The sequence below is a fragment of the Ylistrum balloti genome, unplaced genomic scaffold (genome assembly GCF_031769215.1).
Source record: "Ylistrum balloti isolate Yb309-2 unplaced genomic scaffold, AGI_CSIRO_Ybal_v1 Utg370000, whole genome shotgun sequence".
NCBI classification, from domain to species: Eukaryota; Metazoa; Mollusca; class Bivalvia; order Pectinida; family Pectinidae; genus Ylistrum; species Ylistrum balloti.
In genome coordinates, this window is record NW_026782078.1 from 1,120,832 (window position 1) to 1,146,185 (window position 25,354).

The window sequence follows — 25,354 nt, forward strand, 5'->3', positions numbered from 1 at the left end:
AATTTATGAGGGGGTGTATCAGTCAAGTGTTTTGTGATTTTATAGAGTAACCTGTTGTGACCTTCTTCAGTGTGTGGTCAGTACACACCATGACCTGTTGAGGGGATGAAAGACAAGGACCAAACCCTGAGGGGGTGTATAGACATGGTTGACCCCAAATGGGGGCGTGTATTGGTAGAGGGACCCAGTTGTTTGTAGAGGGGCTTACAAACTTAAGCGCATGTAAAAACAGTGACCTTGCTCCTGATCATAAAGAATCTGTGTTAGGTAAACGTTTCTATTGATAGGCACAATGGCGGGACTGGTCTGATATTGATACTGGGTACTGTATCAGATGTCACAAGTTTAAGGAAGGACATAACTGGAATCACCTGACCCGTGTGACGGGTAAAGTCTTCTTACTTACCATTGTGTACAAAGATAAAACTCTTCCTATGCAAGCTACTGGTTGGGTCAGAGAGACATACTTCACTGCTGCACACTCAACGCCCAACGTTAGCTGGAGTGCTTGTTTGGACAATTTCATAGACAGGTTCTGTGTTACCTGATTTTAGAAGTGGCTTTTATTTACCATTAATCCATGCTGAGAGTTTGTGTACTCACTCCGCTTCTAATCCATGTAAACGTAGGGTACAGTCGAGGCCGGGCAGCTAAAACAACACATAGCACGTACCTGCATATTAATGCACATTTTCAACTCACCTGGAGCTGATTTACATAGGTTTTTAATTACAGGACATGGTTTGATGTAGTTAGTGGCCAGATAACTCTGTGTGATACTGGTTCTATCATCGTACTACCTGTCAGTTTTAGATAGACACCTGCCAGTCCTACCTGTAACGAGTATTGTGTACCAACAGGTAAATAATACTTTATATACCTACAGATGTAGATGAGATGGATACACTGTCATTTTTACCTGGGAGTTCTACCACAGTGGATTATCTGTGTGTGAAGTCCTGAGAATGTCATGGATTATCTTACCTTGAGAGTTTTTAACTGCCCAGGATTATTGTTATGGCATAAGTGAAGGTGTTTGTGGGTGATTTCTTGAGCTATGGAGGCTATTAATGATTGTGTTTCGTGTGTGTAATGTATATGTTTAAGATGGAGAATGGCAGATTGTATTCTGATACAGCAAACACTAGTGCACATTGTTATCCATATTAAGCCTTTGGTGCCACGCAGGTTTTGTTTGTGACTGTGCATGTTGGTAAAGAAATAGCGGGAGTTCGACCAATTTTGGCTGGTTAACATGGAAGGGGAGAGATCATCTCCCAGAGGTGGTACCTCTACCCCACATGGCAGGGTTGGGAAACGTCGGTCAAGTCTGGATGACAAGACGGGTTCAACTCGAAATTCTCAAGCAACAGCATTAAAGAGACGCGGAAGTCATGCAGAGCTAAAAAATACTCCGAAAGTTAGGACAGAACGCGAGTCAGGTACAGATATCAGGAAACTACAACGTAAAAGAAACTCTTCAGGAGAAAAATCTGGTAACCATCAGGCTCTGCCAAGGAGAGGTAGTGTCTTGGAGTTGGAACGAGTCATAGAAATTACAAAAATCGAGGAAGGTCTGGACTTACAACAGGTAATGTTTGGACATGAGATGTTGTCAATGTTAAACTACTGTTTCTGTAATGTTCTCAGAAACATAGTGTTTGTAGCTTAAACCTAAGTTTCTTTTGTCATGAGAATTTGGTAACTTTGAAATCAAGAAGAGGTAAGATTTGCAATCTCTACTCCTTTCTAAACCTACAGTGATTGAAAAAAGGTTGGTGCTAATGTCCATATGGCTCCATACTGTTAATGATACACTAATTAATATGGCTCCATACTGTTAATGATACACTAATTAAACAGGAATAAGGTAGAAGTTGGAGTCTATTTAAAGAAACGTCTTCAGTGATTCCCCGGGATACAATATGTTGATGTGGTCGATGCATCAACTACATGTACCTACACTGGACTATGGTGTATAGAATGACCCACTTTGACACCTCTCTATTGTTTTTTTATGATCACATATTAATCTAATGATATTGTAAGAGACACCTGTACTTTTTTCACTATGTACATGATTGAGATTCCAGGGACTTGACAGGTCAATGGGTTCGTTACTGACCTGATTTGACTGTTACCTGCGTGACAATTTCACTGGTTGTTATTATATGGAGTAAGACCAGATAATTGTTAGGCCTCACAGGCTGAGACTGTAGGGAAGACTTCCATTGTCCTGGTCATCACACGTGGGGGCCTTTGTAGGTCATTCTGTAGGAATGCCTTCACTAAATGGAATCTTTGTAGTTGGTTTGATTCTAGATACTGATATGAATACAGTACCTACGTTGTTGTACTTACTTAAGTCATAGGTTGAGATTTTCAAGACAAACAAAGCACTTTTACATACAGTGGGCTCAAATCATTAGATTTCAGTTAGGCATCATTAAATTTAAATAATTCCACAGCTACAATGAATCAAGTTTTATTTTACATCATCACTAAAATTAGACAAATTAAAAATAAAAAGGATCTTAATTGGGAAAGCTGAATACCTACGAATATAGACATAGCTAGGTAGGTGACTCCATACCTGTTACATCCAAACGTGGAATCAAAACTTCATTTGAGAAATAGTAACCCACTATCTACTACCTCACCTGATAGTCTGGTCTGTCAGTGCAGCAAAACCTTTACTATGACAGCAATATTATCAGTGTGATAATCAGGAAATTTTAGAAAACAGATTGATATTAAAGAGGGAATTTTAGCAATTCATCGCAGTCTGAAAGAGGCTACAAATGGATTCTTTATTTACATAAATTACTGAGAAGAAATCTTATGCTAAAATTACCTGGATTTGAGTGAACATTAATGTAAATATGTTGGCAAAGTGTCTGTTTCTTTAAATGACAGTGTGTGTTAGGTTTCCTTGTTAAGGTGTGTGTGAATGCATTGTTGAAAAACCAGGTAAATTGTTTTACCCAAGTTAAGGTATCTGTAAAAAGTAAAACCAGGTAAATTGTTTTACCTGAGTTGCTCTTTCTATAAAAATCAGAATCAGGTGAATGGTTTTACATATGATTCCCAATTAGGTGTTTTTCTCCTTGGCAACCTATGATGCCCAAACAGGTACTTTTCTCTTTGGAAACATATGATACTCAAACAGGTTCTTTTCACACAGGCAACATACAATACTGATACCATTGCTATTTTCTCAGGCAACATATGATACTCAAACAGGTTCTTTTCTCCCACGCAACATATACTGCCCAAATAGATGCTTTTCTCTCAGGCAACATACGATACTGAAACAGGTGCTTTTCTCCCAGGCAACTTACAATACACAAACAGGTTCTTTTCTTCCAGTCAACATACAATAACCAAAGAGTTTGCTTTTCTCAGAGGCAACATACAATACCTAAAAAAGGTTTTCTACTGAAGGAAGGCTAATTAAATGAGAGGAACTGTTTCAGAAAGAAGAAATTAAGATTGTAGCAATGACATCTTTGAAGTATAATAGATCTACCATATTGGTGAGGACCTGTTACACTATGGAGTGATTGTCCTCATGAGGACAACATTAACTGACAAGTAGCACAAACTCCACAGTATGTCTTTTTGAAATATCAAAAGGTATGAAATCAGCAAACAGTTCTATAATATATCCAATGAATAAGGCAAATTTATAAAAGGAAGAATTGATATATAAAGTAGTAACTTAAGACTTAAAAATCAAACTTTAACAGATATATGAACATTTAATTGACCAATGAATTGGTCAGGCATTCAGTGTATGTATTGTGTGACCTCTACAGTACATACTGTGTAGTCCATGGTCTATGTTGTGTGACCCATATGATATATGTTATGTGACCTCTACAATACATACTGTGTAGTCCATGGTCTAAATTGTGTGACCCATATGATCCATATTGTGTTGACCCTATGATCCATATTGTGTTGACCCTATGGTCCACATTGTGTGGACCCTATGAACCATATTGTGTTGACCCTTTGGTCCATATTGTGTTGACCCTATGGTCCATATTGTGTGGAACCTATGATCCATATTTTGTTGACTCTATGGTCCATATTGTGTTGACCCTATGGTCCATGTTGTGTTGACCCTATGGTCCCATATTGTGTTGACCCTATGGTCCCATATTGTGTTGACCCTATGGTCCATATTGTGTTGACCCTATGGTCCCATATTGTGTTGACCCTATGGTCCATTTTGTGTTGACCCTATGGTCCATATTGTGTGGAACCTATGATCCATATTACGTTGACCCTATGGTCCATATTGCATTGACGCTGTGGTCCATATTGTGTTGACCATATGGTCCGTATTGTGTTGACCATATGGTCCGTATTGTGTGGACCCTATGGTCCATATTATGTTGACCCTATGGTCCATATTGCATTAATGCTGCGTTCCATATTGTGTTGACCATATGGTCCGTATTGTGTTGACCCTATGGTCCCATATTGTGTTGACCATATTGTCCGTATTGTGTGGGCCCTATGGTCAATATTTCGTGGACCCTATGATCCATATTGTGTTGACTCTATGATCTATATAGTGTTGACTCTATGATCTATATAGTGTTGACTCTATGATCTATATTGTGTTGACTCTATGATCCATATTGTGTTGACTCTATGATCTATATAGTGTTGACTCTATGATCTATATTGTGTTGACTCTATGATCTATATTGTGTTGACTCTATGATCCATATTGTGTTGACCATATGGTCCGTATTGTGTGGGCCCTATGGTCAATATTTCGTGAACCCTATGATGCATATTGTGTTGACTCTATGATCTATATTGTGTGTCCCCTTTTGACTTCCCTCTATAGTTGTGAGATATATTTGGTATGCTGTGTATGTGTGAAGATGGCCGATAGCTGTCCATTCATTGTTAGCGGCAATTAAATCGCGATACACTCCATTGTGTGGTGCATTGTTGTCACCCGTAGATAGGCAGACAATCCATGCAAAACATTTGGCAAAAATTCCACCGTTATGTCTGTCCGTGTTAATATAACAGTAGATGTTTGTCTGGTACGAGGACAGCAGTAGGTTAGAGGAGTAATTGTCCAGTTTTCACCCATTAAAGGATTAAGGCCAGATAATCCTTGATGTCCAGTGTGGACTGGACTCAGTCTAACCCTGTAATTGGTCAGTGTAATTAGGTGTAATTTAGTGGTTGGATTAGCCGTGGATTACCGGTCACCCTACTGAACATGTCACATGGACATACTCAACGCCAACACCGGCCAATCAAACACATCTCATTTCGTAAAAATCAGGTAGGTTCCAAGTCACACCTGATATATACAGGTAATGATCATGTTTCACCTGTACTGGTTTTCTTTGTAATCATTTCACACCTGAATTGCACATATAAATTAAGCATCACGTTACTCCTGCACCATATAATAACTATGAACGTTGACAATCAAATTGAAGGTAGTAATGTTCAAATTTGACTAGTTTAAAAATGAAAAAAATCTTAATTTGAATTTGTATGTAAAGAAAAACATACACCGCTGGCAATACCTATACTGCTGGTAAAGGTTATGGTTTTATCTAAGTCTCCGCCAACTATTATATATTGTAGGTGATCAGTTATATTAAACTAAAGGTGAAAACCTTTTGAGGAAACTTCACAGTCAGCAACTTTACTGGGCCCATAATAAATCATTATGGACATTTTAATACTGCAGAAATCAACTAATAGTGTGGATTGTTGTACCATACAATAACATCATGTTTACTCAGGGACGGCAATTTGCCAGAACAGTGTGGTCGGTATAAGTATGTAGACTATCTCACTTGTCAGGTAGCCCTCAATAGTACTGCTGTAAGTTGGGTATTGCTGAACTGGTAGGTTGCTCTGTGGTAGGGTCAGGTTATTCTAGAATTCAGTACACAAATCAAACTTCAGAGTTAGATACATAAAAAGACATGTACGCTTAAGAGTTAAGTCAAACAAATGGTTGTGAATCAGATACCATACAACACTGAAGGAACTATGTGGGTCGGTCAGATCAAATCAGTCGAGTTTTAGACTTATCCGCCTGTATCTGATATCTCAGTTAGGGTAGGTCAGATATTTTATGACACTTTGTATGAGGTTTTTGGGTACACATTTCTGTCAGCTTAAAATAGGTCAGCGCTACTGTTTTTTTTAAATGTATGAACATAATTTCTATAAGGCAAACATACTTTGGATGTCATTTTAATTCCATAACAAACATCTCGCATGCTATTGGTTTGAGTAAAGCTCTACTTTCTATTTACCAACATTTAGCAATCATTTGTTATCACAGTAAGATCTGCTCTACAACTGGATTTGTTAGTACAGTAAGGTCTGCTTTCTCTTTACTCAAATTTAAGAATCATTTACTAGCACATTTGAAGCTCTATTTTCTCTTTGATAGCATTCTCCAATCATTTTAAAAGCACAGTCCAAAGTCTATTTTTTTTCTAACATTTAACAATCAATGTGAAGTCAATTTTCTCCGAAACATAATTTAACATTCGTGAGTAAGCACTTTAAGTTCTACTTTACAACTACCTACAAGTCTTTTTTGAACTGGGCTGGGTTGGGGGGGGGGCTTATTTGCGGTAAAATACAGTAGCATTTGTAAACACAGTTAAATATCGACTTTCATTTCCAGACATGTTAACACAGGTTTACATCAATTTATTAACATTTGTCATTAAATTTTATGGTTCACTTTCATTTTACTAGCATTTGTTATTGCTCGATATAAAATCTACTTTTCACTTTTTTAAGGATAATGTGTTTTTGTCAAGCTACAAATTGTTTAGTCATCTGAAGTGAAAATGTTGTGGTTATTGAAGAGAACAGTTGATAGAGTACTAAGAGGGAAAATGAGGTCAATGGAACTGTTTTATTTTCTGAGGTTTTATGATAGTAACCAACATTTACTAACACTGTACTATACATTAACCCTGAAATCGTTTTATAGACATTTACCTATAATTAGGTTTTAGGTTAAGTTAATGTTACACCTGTACACAATGTTGTTCAGGTGTGACAGACAACGTAATCCCAGCTGATGTGCCTATATATATTGGTATAATTGTGAAATCACATTACCTATACAGTCAAACTAAATGCTTGTCCAGTAACCCCCGACAGTATGTAATAATGACAATACTACGACTGATAGGATGATGTGAATAGTATATATTTACTGACAACAGTCCTGGGTTATAATGAAATAGTAACTTTATAGGAGTTTGTGTTTCATGCTTGTCATGATGGTATATGTGGTAAATGTTGGATGAATTTCTGTATGACTCTGGTTTGTACCTGGTAGGTCAGGTAAGTGTATTTGTTGTAAATCTGATATATGTTCTAAGGTAGATTGTAACAGTAGTTTCTGATATACACTGGATCTAGTCAACAACTGGTGGCTAATCTAGGTGTTACCTATAGGTTATGTAAGGTACTGGTCAGTCTGTAACCTATAGGTTATGTAAGGCACTGGTCAGTCTGTAACCTATAGGTTATATAAGGAACTGGTCAGTCTGTAACCTATAGGTTATGTAAGGCACTGGTCAGTCTGTAACCTATAGGTTATGTAAGGCACTGGTCAGTCTGTAACCTATAGGTTATATAAGGAACTGGTCAGTCTGTAACCTATAGGTTATGTAAGGCACTGGTGTAAACAGATTGATCTGATAGCTAATGTGTATTGAGAATCAGGGAATCTTAACCAATACCTTCTTTAGAAATAGATACCACACCAGAAACGATCATGTGATGATATCTATTTATTTCAATGGAGGAAGGTCTGGAGTTTTGTAAATATTTTAATATTTACTATGTATTTCAAACAAGATTAGTGATGTGAGATATGTGTTATACACAAGGAAGACAGCTTGACCAGTAGAAGATGTGTATTGTGGTCTAAATAGATAAAGGCTTGTATAGCCCCAAGGATGTCGTACAGGACTAATGGAACAATAATGACCCATCCATCATCGGTAGTGTCCATCTGTCCTACCTGGACAGTCAATGTAAACAGTCTATTGGTCATCTTCTGTCTGATTGAATGTACAGAGTACACTCTGTAAAAACCGATCCCCACCATAACAGGGGTGTAACACTCAACACTTAAAAACTAGTCTTCACAAGCATTATAGAACTAATGTTTGAATCTAGATCAGTCAACTTTGTAGAACTCAACACATATTTTAGTCCAGACATTTAATGTTGTAGAACTCAAATTTGAGCCCTGGTGAGAAATTGAATTTGAGTCTTGACATGTAAACTGTGTAGAACTCACACTTTGAGTCATGACATGTAAACTGTGTAGAACTCACACTTTGAGTCATGACATGTAAACTGTGTACAACTCAAACTTTGAGTCTTGACATGTAAACTGTGTAGAACTCAAACTTTGAGTCTTGACATGTAAATATTATAGAAATCAAACATGAATCCTGACATATAAACTTTTGTAAAATTCAAACTTGAGTCACAGTGAGTAAAATTTGTAGAACTCAAACTTGAGTCCTGACATGTTAATTTTGAAGAACTCAATCTTGAGTCACAATGAGTAAATTGCTCAAGTCCTGATATGTAAATTTTGAAGAACTTGATAAACTTGAGTCATGATGAATGAACTTTATAGAACTTAAACTTGAGTCCTGACAAGTAAAAGTGTAGGGCTCAAACTTGAGTCCTGACAAGTAAAATGTGTAGGGCTCAAACTTGAGTCCTGACAAGTAAAATGTGTAGGGCTCAAACTTGAGTCCTGACAAGTAAAATGTGTAGGGCTCAAACTTGAGTCCTGACAAGTAAAATGTGTAGGGCTCAAACTTGAGTCCTGACAAGTAAAATGTGCTGAACTTAAAGTATTGTCTTTACAATTAAAATGTTTACAATGTTAACTTGAGATTACATAACACAAACTTAAATCATTTTTAAAATTTGAATTCAATGAAATGACTGGTTACATTTTTAGATGAATATGGCTGTACAGTTGAAGTATTGAGACTGGTAGTATAAGCTGTCAATTCAATTCTCTATATATTATCAGAAAAGAAAAAGATGTTATATACTTTTCTCTAGACATTGATAGATAACAGGTTATATCATACGGTAAATCATCATCAATTCCGCTGGCAATAATTATTTGTACAATATGCTGACTTCTACTTTCATAACTGGTCTACAGTATTTTCAAACTGAAGAAATCACACAGTTGATATGTTCTCTGGGATTATTGTACTAGATAATACAAAGTCATATTTTGATTTCTGTAAGAGCAGTGTAACATTGTTCAGCTATGATTTGAAATCTCCAGAGTAATTTTGATAGTAGTGACAATCAGCGTTGACATTTATGGTGAAATTAAGGTCTGTATGACATAGTGTCTTGTGTGACCTGTAAATAAGAAAAACAAGTTAACTTTAAACAGGTGAACCATAACAGGTAAATGACAAACATATGGAAATTACCTATTGAAAGGTATTTTGTGAAACATCCTAGCTCCAGGATATTTATTTTTCATTCACTTGGAAGATTTCAGATTGTGGTGTCTTGAGGAGATGTGTTAAATTTGATAGCTAAGATATTTATGGATCATAAAGATATTGATGTGAATTATACCTGACGAAGTCGTTCATTGTTGCATATACTCCCAATGTATGATATTCAAAGGTTAAGATTTTCACCTGTAGATGTCATATTGTATGTGTGTTCTCTAACCTCTCTGTCCTGTTTTACTTATAGATGTGATAGTGTCTGTGTTACCTGTAGATGTGATAGGGTCTGTGTTACCTGTAGATGTGATAGGGTCTGTGTTACCTGTCTGTGTTACCTGTAGATGTGTTATATGTGATAGTGTCTGTGTTACTGTAGATGTGATAGTGTCTGTAGATGTGATGTGATAGTGTCTGTGTTACCTGTAGATGTGATAGTGTCTGTGTTACCTGTAGATGTGATAGTGTCTGTGTTACCTGTAGATGTGATAGTGTCTGTGTTACCTGTAGATGTGATAGTGTCTGTGTTACCTGTAGATGTGATAGTGTCTGTTTTACCTGTAGATGTGATAGTGTCTGTGTTACCTGTAGATGTGATAGTGTCTGTGTTACCTGTAGATGTGATAGTGTCTGTGTTACCTGTAGATGTGATAGTGTCTGTGTCTAACCTCTCTGTCCTGTTTTACCAGTTGGTGTGATCCATTAGCATGTCACTGTTAAATTCTCATATGATGACAATAAGATAAAGCCATGGTTTATGATAGCTCAGCCCTAATATTCATGTTGCCCCTTTCTAGCTGGCAGTTATGATATAGATGACAATATTGTCTTCCTCAGGAAAAAGGTAGTTTACCTTGATACTATACTGTCAGGCAGCTGATTGCTACTAGCCCTAGATTTCCTATCATTTTTTGTGGCAGTGTGTGCCCAAAGGAGGTAGGAAATATATCAATGACTGTTTTAATTAAGATATTTCTGATTTTACTGATTTCTCATATTTAAAAAAATAAGCCACTATTTTAGCTGTGAAAAACACTTCTGTGAAACATGCCAAAATAAATACTTTATAGAATATGTACAGTTTGTATATACTACTTATATTTATCCACTTTGTATAAAAAATCCAGAGTTAATGCTGTTGAAAGATCTGAGAACCTGTTCCAGGTTTCTTAAACAAACCCTCTTGTCCAAGAGAGGAGTTTTCTAGAAACAGTAGAAGCACTATAGATGTTTGTTGGGGATTGAGGAAGGGAAAAGATGAAAAAAATGAAAACGATTCCATTTATTTTTTGTTTTAGAGATATAAAAATTTGATAGTTTGTATTTCTTAGTGATGTATCTCACCAGTGCTGTTTGCAGATCCTTCACTTACTGATTCTACAGTCCTACAGGTAACACGGGACTATAAATTACTGTCCAGTCTTAATAGAGATCGCTTTTATCAAACTTGTCAATTTCACCTGATAGCACGATAGTGTAGTGACCATATCCCACCCCTAAACACATGTAGCATTCCAGTCTCAAGGGGAGATTACTCCGATTGTATTACTGAATTGTGAGTAGCTACCTTAGGTATGATATAACAGGAGAGGTAGGCAATTACAGGAGTGACCCTGATAACTGGGTTACTGTACCCTTCAACAACAAACACTCCAATACATAGTTAGGTTGTGTATGGTGTAGAGCGACGTGTATCAGTAAACCAGGAACATAGTCAGACATCAGACTACTTACACTGAAGATATACCCAGTATAGAACCCCCATTAAGCCTTATATAGAATTCCAATGATTTACGTCTGGCCAGCTTTGGTGATCTAAGAGGCAATATGTCTGAAACAAGGCTCTGTACATTTTTTCTTAATTTGTAAAGAAATTAAAAACATTTCAATTTTAGGTGAGAAGTAGTTCGTTTTGCTGGCTTGTTATGTACAGAGTTTCCCTTATGAATCATATTACATACATATTACTGTGACCCACTCACCCCTGGATTTATCTAATGGTATCTTCGGTCCATTGATATGGAACAATCTAACGTCATCTACTGGGTTATACATCTGTATCCCGTGACATTTTGCATTAACAGCTTTCAAAGCTGAACATTACTGAATCATGTTTTACAAATGTGTTTTGTGTTGAGGTGATTTGTGAATTGGGAAATTTCCAATTTTACTGTAAATCAGTGGGAAAAATGTACAGGGTTAATCAATGAAAGCAGCTACATTGTGTACACGACACCTGTTGGTGTTAGATCAAGTTAAGATTAGAACATGTTTTTTACTATGTGTGTCTTTACATAATTAATTCTTTATATTTCTACTGCTAAAATCCTTTCTTGTCAAAAAGATATCTACATCCTGAAAGTTTATACAGCCAGATAACGAAGGTGGAGATGTTAATCTCTGTTATTCTTATCATGTTGTTACCAAGGTGACCATCAAAGCTTAATTACATTTAACTGATATATTTTTATAAACCAAATGAACTTACACATTTACATTTGTGTGAAAATATCTTAGTAGCCCAAAAATATGTGGGTTCCCTACAAAGTTTTGTTGTCTAAAACGGCTGTAAATTCTGTATCAATGTATCAACACTGTTCAGTGTATCAAGGTAATATGCTGCATAGTTAGATGTAAATATGAGGTCTGTGTTTCCATACAGACATTGTCTCATGTTTTCTAACTTTGTGGATAATTTTGGCTTCCATTTAAGTTGGTATGATTGATTTTATGCTGCACATGGTACAAGCTGCAGTACTACAGTAAGCTGGTGTTCTAATTTCACTACAATAACAATACCATGTATCTAAATATTATTCTCAGTTATTAAAACAATAATCCATTCCCATTTTTATCTTGCAGGCAAGGTCAGAAACTGAGGTACAGTCAGAGAAAGCATGGTTGGAGGCAGAGAAAGTTTGGCTTGTCCACAAGGGAGGCTTTGCTTCAGCCTGTGTGCTCCGTGCCAATGGCATGTCCACTCTCCCAGAGGGACGTGTCCGTATCAAGCTGGACCACGGTGGCGATATTCTTGAGGTAGATGAGGATGATGTTGAAAAGGTAAGTCCATGAATATACTAAAATCAAAGTTTTGTCCATCCACAACTTCATTTTGTTGTGTTCATCAAACTGATGTTTGTTACAGAATTGTTAAATAGCATTGGATTATAATTTTACTAAACCATATATGGTTAGGTATATTACTACTAATGAGTGAAGTATTACATTAACATGGAATATATAAAGACAGAGTGATTTCTTGGCAGATAAATGTCTAGAATCCAAATATATGTGTAGGTGTCCTGTATACACCTGTCAGCATAGTATTAGATAGATGAAATGATACAGTCATATTTCTTACGACGACATGGCCCCAGTGTCAACAGAATCATTAATATGTCAATGTCTATCAATGGTCTCCTGCATTAATCAGTCGGTTTTACTAAAAGTCTTATACCGTGGATATATATCAGATAAACCAATATCAGGCTGAATCAAATGAAAGTAAGTCTCATTGATAACTTGCCTGAATGATTTAAGTTATTAATTCTAATATCCAAATATTTTGATTAATACTTAGACCAAACCTACCAGCTAATAATACTAATTATCATTGATATCTCATCATTTATCATATTATGATGTATGTGAACCTTCTAGTCTTACAGTCGTTTATAAGTGATTTGTGTATTGTTACAGGCAAACCCTCCACAATTTGACCGTGCTGAAGACCTAGCATCTCTACGGTACCTGAATGAGTCCAGTGCACTGCATTCTTTCCGACAGAGGTACGGAGGAAACCTGATCCACACGTACGCAGGACAATGTATGATCGTGGTAAATCCTATGCACCCAATGGCTATCTACTCTGAGAAGGTGAGTGGAAAGTTTCGGTAAATCCATCTGTCATCTGTGAAAAGATAAAAGTAAGGTTTGATTTGTGTTTTAATGGAAAGTCACTTAGCTACTTTTAGCTCTCAATCAATACTCTGTTAGTGGAAAGCAAAATTAATGATAGAATTTGGAAAGAATTCCCACCAGAATCATTTTTGCTAAATTTTGTGGTCAGGTTTTAAAAATAACATTGAAGGTCACATATTCCTGGAATCTAAAGTTATAACACAATCACTTGGCAATTTCACCATATCATGTTGTCAAATACAGTATTTCTATGTTGAGCGTTAGATCTAATTATGTGTATATTTATAGGTGATACAGGTGTTCCGTGGATGTAAACAGGAAGACATGCCTCCCCACATCTACGCAACTGGACAGATCGCTTACCGTGAGATGCTCAACTCTCGTAACGACCAATCAATTGTGTTCATGGGGCGAAGTGGTAGTGGTAAAACTACTAATGGACGACACGTTCTCCACTACCTGGTGGCCTCCGCTGGGAGTGTTAGTAACATTCTAACAGGTGAGAATGATATCAAGTTAGGGAGATAACTGCATATGTACTGGTAATAAACATTCTCAACAATTTTGTGACCCTGGCAGGGAGTATTGGTAATATTCTACCAGATAACTTACTCTTAGCAAGGGAGGTAACTCCACAGGGACTATGTAATCACATTGTGACATCAAATTGATTTTATCGTGCTACTGGTAGGATTCAGATAGATTTCCTGTTTTTCAGTGGATAAACTACATGCAGTGTCGACCTTGCTAGAGGCTTTCGGTAATAGTAGAACTATTCTGAACACAAATGCCAGTCGGTTTGCCCAGCTGACCACTCTTGACTTTGACCATTCCGGACAGATCACCTCAGGTTCTGTACAGGTAAGTAATACACCTTTAGATGTAAAATTATATTTTTAAAGTTTTCCACATTTGTTTTTCTTAAAACATCATGCAGAACACGCCATGATTTTGTATTTCCCCATACATACCTGAAAATGATGTTATTTGAAATGAAATATGGATCTAGTTTGATGTTGCTAATAATTGGATACAGCATTCTGATTTGATTAAAACTTGTGTTGTTTGCTTTGATATGCAAAATATTTGGGGGGGGGGGGGGGGGGGGGAATGTTATGGTATGTTTTCAATGTTTGTAGCCAAAACCTTAGATTTTTAGCAGAGAACTGTACAACCATACTGCTTAATTGGTTTTAACATGTTCTTATTATGTTGTAACAAAAATTTTATATATATGTTTACAGATATTTTTGTTTGAGAAGACTCGTGTTGTACGTCGCCCAGAAGGGGAACCTAGCTTCCATGTATTCTATCAGATGTTGGCAGGAATAGATTCAACACTAAGGTAAGGCAGCGCTGGGACACACATGGGAGTGAAATATTTATTTTCTTTGAGGATTCTGTATTACAAATATGTCTTTGCTGAATATTTACATTGCTAAGTCGGTGCTAGTTTACATTTCATTGACCTAATTGTTTGGTGGAAGAATGGTAAGATTTTCTTGAATATCAGTCACTGTAATTGGTGTAAGGGTAGACAACTCTGTTTTAATACATCATCTTTTTATCTTTTTCAGGAATGAGCTACAACTGAACTCCTTGAATGAACCAAACCTGTTCATGACACCACTACAAAGGGTATACTGTTTGTTGTACATTTTAAACTCGTTTATAGATTTATAGACAAAATGTATTGATCAAAGCCAACATTTTATACGTTTAAGAGACCTCCAATTATTGTTTACCTAACTTGAATCATTTAGATGATTTTAAATTCCAGGTTCATTCAGTAGAAAGTGCATATTGAATTTATCTTGTTTTATTAAGGTTTGAAGAATTTCTTCTGATACATGTTGATTTCTAAGAAAGAACCTAGAAAACCTTAACTGGAGAGAAAGAAATTGACAATACTCCAAATAAGGTAATATGTTTATCACATATTTATATCTTAACAGTCAGAGGACCGACAGAGAGCATCAAGTGCGTGGGCCAAAATCTACAATGCCATGGACCTAGTGGGCATCAATGATGAGGAGAGAAAAGCATTGTGTTTTGTGTTGGCTGCAATATACCACCTGGGTGTGGCAGGGGCAGTCAGGGGTACGTATCTCATTACACTAAAGTTTATATGCCACCTGGGTGTGGCAGGGGCAGTCAGGGGTATGTATCTCACTACAGTACAAGTTTATATACCACCTGGGTGTGGCAGGGGCAGTCAGGGGTATGTTTCTCACTACAGTACAAGTTTATATACCACCTGGGTGTGGCAGGGGCTGTCATGGGGTAGGTATCCCACTACAGTACAAGTTTATATACCACCTGGGTGTGGCAGGGGCAGTCAGGGGTATGTTTCTCACTACAGTACAAGTTTATATACCACCTGGGTGTGGCAGGGGCTGTCAGGGGTAGGTATCTCACTACAGTACAAGTTTATATACCACCTGGGTGTGGCAGGGGCAGTCAGGGGTACGTATCTCATTACACTAAAGTTTATATACCACCTGGGTGTGGCAGGGGCAGTCAGGGGTATGTATCTCACTACAGTACAAGTTTATATACCACCTGGGTGTGGCAGGTGCAGTCAGGGGTATGTATCTCACTACAGTACAAGTTTATATACCACCTGGGTGTGGCAGGGGCAGTCAGGGGTACGTATCTCACTACAGTACAAGTTTTTATACCACCTGGGTGTGGCAAGGGCAGTCAGGGGTACGTATCTCACTACAGTACAAATTTATATACCACCTGGGCACGACAGGGGAAGTCAGGGGTACGTATCTCACTTCAGTACAATTTTATATACCACCTTGGTGTGGTTATGGCAGTCAACGGTAAATATTTTGCTATAGTGCAAGTTTATTTACCAACAGGTCGTAGTCAGATCATATTTTACAAACAAATGTTTTTCACTATATCGTCTTCAGTTTTAACAATGAATTAGTCATGTTGGTTTAATGTATGATGATGTTTTAATTTATCATCGTTTTAGATTTACATTTATTGAAGATTACTTCTGACTAGCATCACGATAATGTTTTGTTTTAGGTCAGAATAATAAGCCTCAGTTTGCCCGACCAGCAGCAGCCCAGAAAGCTGCATCACTGCTTGGGTTACCAGTGGAGGAACTCTCCAGACAGATATTTGCCAATGCTGGATCAGGCACGCTGACACGTAATTCCTCTGTTAGGTACGTCCTTAGGCTCCTCTGAGCTTGGACTGTAAGGTTTTTAAAACCTTGTGAATTTGAGTGTCTTGATGTTGGAATTTTCTCAATTCTTAGATATTGCTCCAACACCTCCAATTGTCCAATGTTTTGAAAATTCACTTTGTGATGGAAATAAAGGATCTTACAGGAGTGAATTTATTGAACAAGTTCAGTAAATTGATGTGTCACAAGTCTTAAGTCTAAAGTGAGAGGCCATTTCATGAAAACAAAACTAATGTCCTTTAAGCAGTAAACATATCATAATCAGCTGTACAGTAGAGATTTGATCCACATTATATGTAAACTATCTATCACAGAAACAGCCCAGCTGACAAGGGTGCCAACGAGGCTCACCAAAGTGCCATGGACGCTCTAGAAGGCTTCGTCATAGGTCTCTACTCAGACGTCTTCAATGCGCTAGTGTCTCTTATCAACAGGTATGTATTAACAGGTGTCTGTTCACTGGAATAGCCATGTTCATGGACAGGTGTCTATTCACTAGAATAGCCGCACTCATTAACAGGTGTCTTTTCACTGGAATAGCTGAGTTCATTAACAGGTGTCTTTTCACTGGAATAGCTGAGTTCATTAACAGGTGTCTTTTCACTGGAATAGCTGAGTTCATTAACAGGTGTCTATTCACTCGAATAGCTGATTACTTTACTAGAAATCTGTATTACTGTATACTTTCAGATCTCTATCATCCACATACCGAACCTCAGCATCCATTACTTTGGTGGACACGCCTGGGTTCCAGAACCCAACAACATGTGGACGACAGTCAGGTGCAACTTTTGAGGATCTTTGTCATAACTATACACAGGAACGCCTTCAGCTGCTCTTCCATGATCTCACATTTACCATACAGCAAGACAGGTATAGCCAGGTAAGTCAAATATTACAGGTAATCAAGGACAGGTAAGTTAGGTGTCACAGGTAATAAAGGACAGGTAAGTTAGGTGTCACAGGTAATCAAGGACAGGTAAGTTAGGTGTCACAGGTAATCAAGGACAGGTAAGTTAGGTGTCACAGGTAATTAGGTTATCAAGAATCGGTAAGTTAAATTTAAAGAACAAGTAAATCAAGTGTTAAGAACAGGTAAGTCAGATGTTATAAGTAATCAGTGACGAGTAAATCAGGTATTACAGGTAAACTGAGTGATAATGTCCTATCTTAACTTGAGCATGCAGTTTGTCAGTCACTGAAAAGAAGTTTTATAAACATTATTAAGTCATAGCAACAGTTACAAAGAACATGTAAGTTGTAAATGTGAGATTCTTCTCAGCAATACAACTGATACTCTATTCTAATGTTATATCTTATACCTTTTCTATTAACATAGGAAAACATTGACTGTGATTTTGAGTTCGTGACAACCAGTCCTGCTGCCATGGTTTCTCTGATAGACAAACAGGCCCAACAGTTACTGGTAAGTCCGTTACAACAGGGGGATGACCAGAGGAGGGAGATACTGTTTTGGTGGGAAAGAGGGGTGGCTGGGAGGGAGACTTGAACTTAAAAGGAGGCGCAGACAAATTCTGCTACTGGGGTGACAAGGATGGATGTGCAGGCTAGACTAGGAGAGGCAGTACAGGTTATCAGCTTTTTGAGGAGACTGAGTGAAGGCCAAAGAGCCAACTACTGGATGTCTAGATAAGCAGTAAAGGAAATTTCTGAAGCACATGTTTTTTCATTTTGATATATTGATATATAAATTATTACATCTGTTTATCATTGAAGAATATATTTTGATACATAGATCCTCTGTTAGTCTTCCTGCTGACTGTTATCTGTTGTCAAAGTCAGCCATGAATACAAGTTTTATGTAGTATATATATATATAGATATAGTCTCAGTATATAGCTGTGTTTTCTTCTGCTTTCTTCTGTCTCATAATTGATATTGTCTTCTTTTTAAAAACAAACTACCATTTCACATTTATATCGTAAACATTTTTAATTTAATTGATGTAAACTTTATGAAAATTTTTCAGAAAATGAATTGGGTATAGATTTTTGTTATTGATAACTTTGCTTTGCTGACAAGAATCTTCTATTCTCTTACTAAGTAATTATGATATGCAGGACTGCAAGATTTTCATTGAAAATCTCATTTCAACAGTTTATAATTGTATGCCATACCTGCTGTTATTGTATATTCTACTAAACAGGTATATATTTTTCACGTGATAATGCTCTTCATTTGAATAAAACTTTATTCCTAACCCACTTCATTTGGTTCCCAAAAATCTGCTCAATTCTTGTAACTTTTGACACTATGAGTCAAATATTGTACTCAGTTCTTGTATCTTTTTTGCTCTGTGAGTATTCTTGCATCAAAATCTCACAATATCTCTAATCTGAATCTCATTTACTCTGCAGTTCTATTATGCAGTGAGCCAAGCATTAACTTTTTTACTCATTGACACAGTTAGGAAACCAATCTACACAATTTTAATTGGTTTATGCTGTTGGAGTGTCAATCTAAGACTGTGTAACAAGTCTACCCATTGCCACAATTCTAAAATTTTACATGAAACAATACTTATTAGATTTTCATTTACACTCCATACATGGGAAGCAGAATCAAGTGGATTAGGCAGACTAAAATCTCACTTTACCTTGCTTAATAAACAGTTGCTTTTTGGAATTCATTTTTATATACAAATGTATCATAAAACATGCTGTTAAAACAAAATTTACCACAAATTATTTGTATTTTGTCCTAAAGCCTCATGGGCGTCCCAGTGTCACTAAACACCATAGTGGCACTGCCCACCATCACAGTGGCACCACCCACCACAGTGGTGGCCATCATGGTGGCTCAGCCACCCTGGGTGACATCGGTAGAGCTGAGCACGTTCACTCAGCCACGGACGAGGTATCCATGGTGATTTTCTTGGTTTAGGTTTTTGATATGCTTTATTACTTTGTAGTGTTATTGTTACAGCCTTGTCCAGTGTTTTTTCTCTTTCTTATTGTGACAGATGTGTTTATGTTGCTATGGTAAAACAAATTATTTACGCTAATTTTTTAGATCCTGCCTGCTAATTGAATACTGTAATTATTGATAAATTTATATCCTTTGTAAAAGAAAGTAAGCAAGCATTGATAAAGTATTCATTATGAAAAAATGTCTTGTTAATAAAGCTTTTGCAAAATAAAACATTATTTGGAGATGACAGTATACTAAAAATTATAATGCTTATTGATAAACTGAGAGCTGTTAACAGGGATACTGATGTTTATGTTAAGAACAGAGAAAATCACAGACAATCTTGATCCATTCTTCTGTAAGATGTTACAGATTCTAATCCTGATTTGGTATTAAAGTTAGATTTTGTTTGAATGGTGTTACATGGACGATTAAATCTGTGATAAAGATATAAGTAAATGTTTACAAAGTCTGTAGAATGGATCAGGATATTAGACATGGCACAGATTTAAATCCCAAGTTATTAATCAAGGGCAAAGGTCAAAACATGGCTGTCGAGTGTGTTGGAGGGAGGTGTGGAAAGTCTTTTTTTCACTTGAGTAAATAGCTGCCACATTAGCTATAGATTCACTACGTTTCACAGTCAGGACATATTGGCATGTTTTCTCTTTCACATTAGTTTTGAATTTATTCTTCACTGAACTATTTTCAAAATCTGAAATAGATTTTCTTAATAACTTTCCCACCTTTCACACCTCACCAGTGCTGCTTGAAGGAAGTGGAAATATCAAGGTTTTATAAGAATTACCTGAACCCAAGTAGTTGTGATCAGGTTTCCAAGGTGATGGTTAGCAGTGTTACTAAATATTTGTTGTCTGTTGTATAAGTCTGCCTCTAAAAGACTTGTAGGAAATGATGTCTGTATGTGAAGTAGGAGACCTGTTGGTCCTTAGATGACCTGGTTTTAGTTCACAGTTTGTTGTCAGCAAATTTCCCTTGGGCTAAGTAATATCTAGTTGAATATCTGATAACTGGTAAATGTTACTCAAAAGAAAGTACTTTTATGGTTGGAGTTGGGGTCTATTTTATCCTATAATTGGTACAACCAAATTAGAGAGTGTTTATCATATCCTGTGATAGGTATAAGCTAATCGGGGAGAGGTTGATGTATCATGTCCTGTGATTGGTCAGGGGATGAGGATGATGGGGTGTGTCTTTTGACTAGTATAATCAGATGAGGGGGAGGAGTTGATGAGTCATGTCCTGTGATTGGTATAACCAGACTCAGAATGGGGTTAATGTATCATGTCCTGTGATTGGTTTAACCAGATTCAGTGTGGGGTTGATGTGTCATGTCCTGTGATTGGTTTACTGAGATTCAGGGGTCACTTTCTTCATGTGTCATGTCCTGTGATTGGTTTATTGAGATTCAGGGGTCACTTTGTTCATGTGTCGTGTCCTGTGATTGGTTTACTGAGATTCAGGGGTCACTTTGTTCATGTGTCGTGTCCTGTGATTGGTATAACCAGATTCAGTATGGGCTACATGTGTTGTGTCTTGTGATTGGTGTAACCAGATTCAGTATGGGGTTCATGTGTCGTGTCCTGTGATTGGTGTAACCAGATTCAGTATGGGGTTCATGTGTTGTGTCCTGTGATTGGTATAACCAGATTCAATATGGGGTTCATGTGTTATGTCCTGTGATTGGTATAACCAGATCAGAGAGAGGGGTTTGTCTCGTGTCCTGTGATTGGTATAACCAGATCAGAGAGAGGGGTTTGTCTCGTGTCCTGTGATTGATGAAATGTCTCTCATACTTATTTGATTGTCTATTTAGGTTTGCTACCTAGATTTATTAGAAACAGCTTTGCTTCCTGATTTCTAGCTACATGATCTCTTGTTTTGGAACGTGTGTTAGAAATGTCTGCATGTTAAATTTTAATGATGACTATTTAATCTGAAAACGTTATTTGAGAGTATTAGAATAGTTTTTACTGAATTTGAAATATTCATTTTGAATGGTTGTTTATTTACTATTTTTTATATGGATGTTGTTGTTCTAGTTCCGTTTGTGACTTCAGATTTTAATTTTTTCGTTTTTGTCCTTTAAAATACAAACTGAGTTACTACAATGTATTTAGCAACAGCCTGAATTATCTCCCCTTCAAAATCTTTTGTTACAGCGAACCTCCTCCCAAGATCTCAAGGATGCTGATAAAAAAGGGTTGCTATGGATACTAGATGAAGAAGCTATCTTCCCTGGAGCAACAGAAGATTCTTTTATGGATAGATTCTTCAAAAATCACGGGGAACAAAAAGTCCGAAGTAAGATAATCATTTTGCTATCAGTATTTATGTGAAACTGCTGGTCAGAGATCTTTATTTATCAGTGAGTGGTCACTCTGAATATTTCTGTTACAGGAGACAGTTTACTGAGGAAAGCATCATCAATAGGCAACACGTTCATCTTAAACCATTTCCAGGGCACCAATCCTGTACAGTACAATGCTAGTGGCTGGCTCAAGGTGTGTCGGGAGAACCCACAGATCAAGGTCGCTACTCAGGTCTTACAGGACTCCAAAAAGTAGGTCATACCCGTCTCAACATGTATCACAACATTTGCTGTTCTTGACCTATATTTATACTGCACAGTCAAAAAATCTTTGATTCCTGTCTGTATAAGCAGATCAATACTCCATAAGGCAGAAATAACAACTACCAGCAAATTCATTGTCATTTTTATCAGAAAATCTGAATTGTGAAACAGATTGGATTCTTATTTTAGTTTAAAAATTTCATCAAGATCTTTTGTTATAAAAACCTGATGATGAATTTTCTTACATTTGTAGACAAAATATAAACCAACTATTTAATAACGTGAAGGCCCCTGTTGCTGGAATGGTGAGTGGGTCTATTGTTGGGATGGAAGGAACTGCCTCACTACGACGCGTTGGCAGCATGAGGAGAACCTTCATGTCTGGCACGGCTGGAATCAAGAAACGCTCGCTTTGTCTACAGGTCAAATTCCAAGTGGTGAGTAGATTTAGAGACAGAATTACAAATATGGTTGTCACTTTTGATGTTTTACTGAATTTTGTATGTTATTGCTTGCATTTGTCCAATGGAAAACCCACTGAAAAATAAATGGTTATTGAAGCCCATTTTGATCTCTCTTCACAGGACTCCATCATAGAGACCATCAGAAAGACCAAATGTCACTTTGTCCACAACATCCTGCCACAGCACAATGCAGGACTGTGGGAACTCAAACCTCTCCCTTCTCCTACTGACAAACCAGGCACTCCTGATGAGATTCTCATGAATGTACCACTAGTACGCAGTCAGATCAGGGGCAGTGAAGTGCTTGATTCTGTAAGGATATACAGACAAGGTAAGGGGTCAGATGTTTTATCAGTCTGAAACAGATGTAGGGAAGCTCTTATAGACAAGGGATGAGGTGTGTTAAACCATAAGTCATAGGCACAGGTAACATATGCATCGGTCACAAGGGTTTAGGTCACAAACTCATGTGTCACATGAACAAGCTATGTTTCATTAACAAAGATTACAGATGAGAGGTGACAAGGGAATAAGTCACAAGATAAGGTCACAAGGACAGAATTTACCACCATGTAAGTCACAGAGCAGAGGTCATTAGTCACAAGGGCAGAGGTCAACATAGTACCTGTCAGAAGATCACCACAGATTTAATGTCAGATGTAGATGATCTCGGAGAGTAAGATATGATAGTTATATTTCAAAGATTGCAATGTAAAGTGTTTATTTTAATTTAGGATTTCCCGACTCTATGAGGATGTCAGAGTTTCGACACAGATTTGAGGGTCTTCTCAACCCGACTAGTCGACCAGCACCAGACATGGAGGAAAAATTGGTAAGTACTGTAAACAGAAGTCTTTAAACTCAAAATAGAGCAAACACAATTAACCAAGTAATGGCATGTTAAGGTCAAGGTCATAACATTGAACAAATTTCACAATTCTATTTTAGTATTTTTTAAAGTGAAATGTTATTGGTGTTTGATGATGTATTTTTATGCCTGATATGTTACATCGATGGAAGTGAATCTCTCTGATTAGAAACAGAGTAGAAAGTTTTATCAAGTAATCATTAAATTTATATTATCTCTCTTCAAGGTCAATATGTAAGCACTAATAACATTTCCAATTTTGTTTTTTCTTCAGATAAACAGTTCTGCATGTTTAACAATTTTCCATTTTGAGAATTAAATTATTGGTTTTAATAGTTTGACCTAGATTCCATAGCGGAAGTAGATAACACAGTTGTGATTTCTGACAGTTTCATTAGAGGGATAACTACATGCCAATCTGCCAGGATTGATTAGATCCAGGAGAATGTAGAAAATGATTCTGTGAGGACAGTGTGGCTCACATGATTTCACTATGTTGTATAGTATGTAGGCTGATGTAGAAACACATGGGGTTGTGGTATGCAGAATTTATATAACTTAATCAGTAGATACACATAATTATTTTAATGTGATTTCCTCATGGCAACATTGAGGTGTTATCCAACTATTCATGTGTTGTAAGATCTTGTCCACTTATTGTAAGTATACTTCACCATTTGTCTGTATAAGGCTATAGGGACAGATTTTTGTACACTTATTGTAACTGTGACAGTGTGTATAGAGACAGATTTGAATATTTTTTGTTAAGATATCATTTGTCTGTATAAGGCTATAGGGACAGATTTTTGTACACTAATTGTAACTGTGACAGTGTGTACAGAGACAGATTTGAATATTTTTTGTTAAGATATCATTTGTCTGTATAAGGCTATAGGGACAGATTTTTGTACACTTATTGTAACTGTGACAGCGTGTATAGAGACAGATTTGAATATTTTTTGTTAAGATATCATTTGTCTGTATAAGGCTATAGGGACAGATTTTTGTACACTAATTGTAACTGTGACAGTGTGTATAGAGACAGATTTGAATATTTTTTGTTAAGATATCATTTGTCTGTATAAGGCTATAGGGACAGATTTTTGTACACTAATTGTAACTGTGACAGTGTGTATAGAGACAGATTTGAATATTTTTTGTTAAGATATCATTTGTCTGTATAAGGCTATAGGGACAGATTTTTGTACACTAATTGTAACTGTGACAGTGTGTACAGAGACAGATTTGGATATTTTTTGTTAAGATATTGTATGAAGTAGTTTGTTATTGTTAAGTGTTATAGAACATCATGTTACTTACTTGACTAATGTTGTTTATGAAACTAAAAATACTTCCCTTGTAAGAACGCTTGATATGACATTCAGAGATTGAATTAACTCTATATAGTTATGATTGAAACAGTATATATAAATTTTGATGGAAATTTACATTTTACAGGCTGTGACCACGATTTTGGATCATTTGGAAATAGAGAAACTCAACTACAGAATTGGACTTAGCCAGGTAGGACCTCAATTTTATAATATATTGTTTTCTCCTACAGTTAGAGCAATTTAGATTTTGTGTCATCAGAACCCAAGGGTCAGGATTACTTCTCGTCATTATGTTTCATTCATGGTCATGCATCATAAGCTGAACATAAATTTTTTACATTTACTTCTCAAGTTTTAGCTGTGGAATACGACTGAATCTTGTTTAGATTGAGAGAGAAGGTCCTGAGCAAACAGCATTTTTTGGAGTCAAGTTTGAAATTCAATATGGCCACTACATGGAAAAACACATTTTAAACTTCTTTTCAATTTTCATCGG

At 36.7% G+C, this 25,354-nt stretch overlaps 1 protein-coding gene across 1 annotated transcript in view; it reads left to right on the forward strand.

Moving 5' to 3' along the window:
- Positions 1-25,354, forward strand: part of LOC132548080 (unconventional myosin-XVIIIa-like) — a 69,076-nt gene that overhangs the window by 29,915 nt on the left and 13,807 nt on the right. Inside the window, exons 2-18 of the mRNA XM_060211904.1 lie at positions 12,399-12,596; positions 13,236-13,412; positions 13,746-13,956; positions 14,176-14,318; positions 14,702-14,802; positions 15,035-15,095; positions 15,413-15,557; positions 16,503-16,644; positions 16,980-17,099; positions 17,356-17,548; positions 18,005-18,091; positions 21,780-21,921; positions 22,018-22,180; positions 22,446-22,629; positions 22,777-22,987; positions 23,391-23,488; positions 24,983-25,048. Coding sequence (XP_060067887.1) covers positions 12,399-12,596; positions 13,236-13,412; positions 13,746-13,956; positions 14,176-14,318; positions 14,702-14,802; positions 15,035-15,095; positions 15,413-15,557; positions 16,503-16,644; positions 16,980-17,099; positions 17,356-17,548; positions 18,005-18,091; positions 21,780-21,921; positions 22,018-22,180; positions 22,446-22,629; positions 22,777-22,987; positions 23,391-23,488; positions 24,983-25,048 — 2,442 coding nt within the window. The remainder of the gene's footprint in view (positions 1-12,398; positions 12,597-13,235; positions 13,413-13,745; positions 13,957-14,175; positions 14,319-14,701; positions 14,803-15,034; positions 15,096-15,412; positions 15,558-16,502; positions 16,645-16,979; positions 17,100-17,355; positions 17,549-18,004; positions 18,092-21,779; positions 21,922-22,017; positions 22,181-22,445; positions 22,630-22,776; positions 22,988-23,390; positions 23,489-24,982; positions 25,049-25,354) is intronic.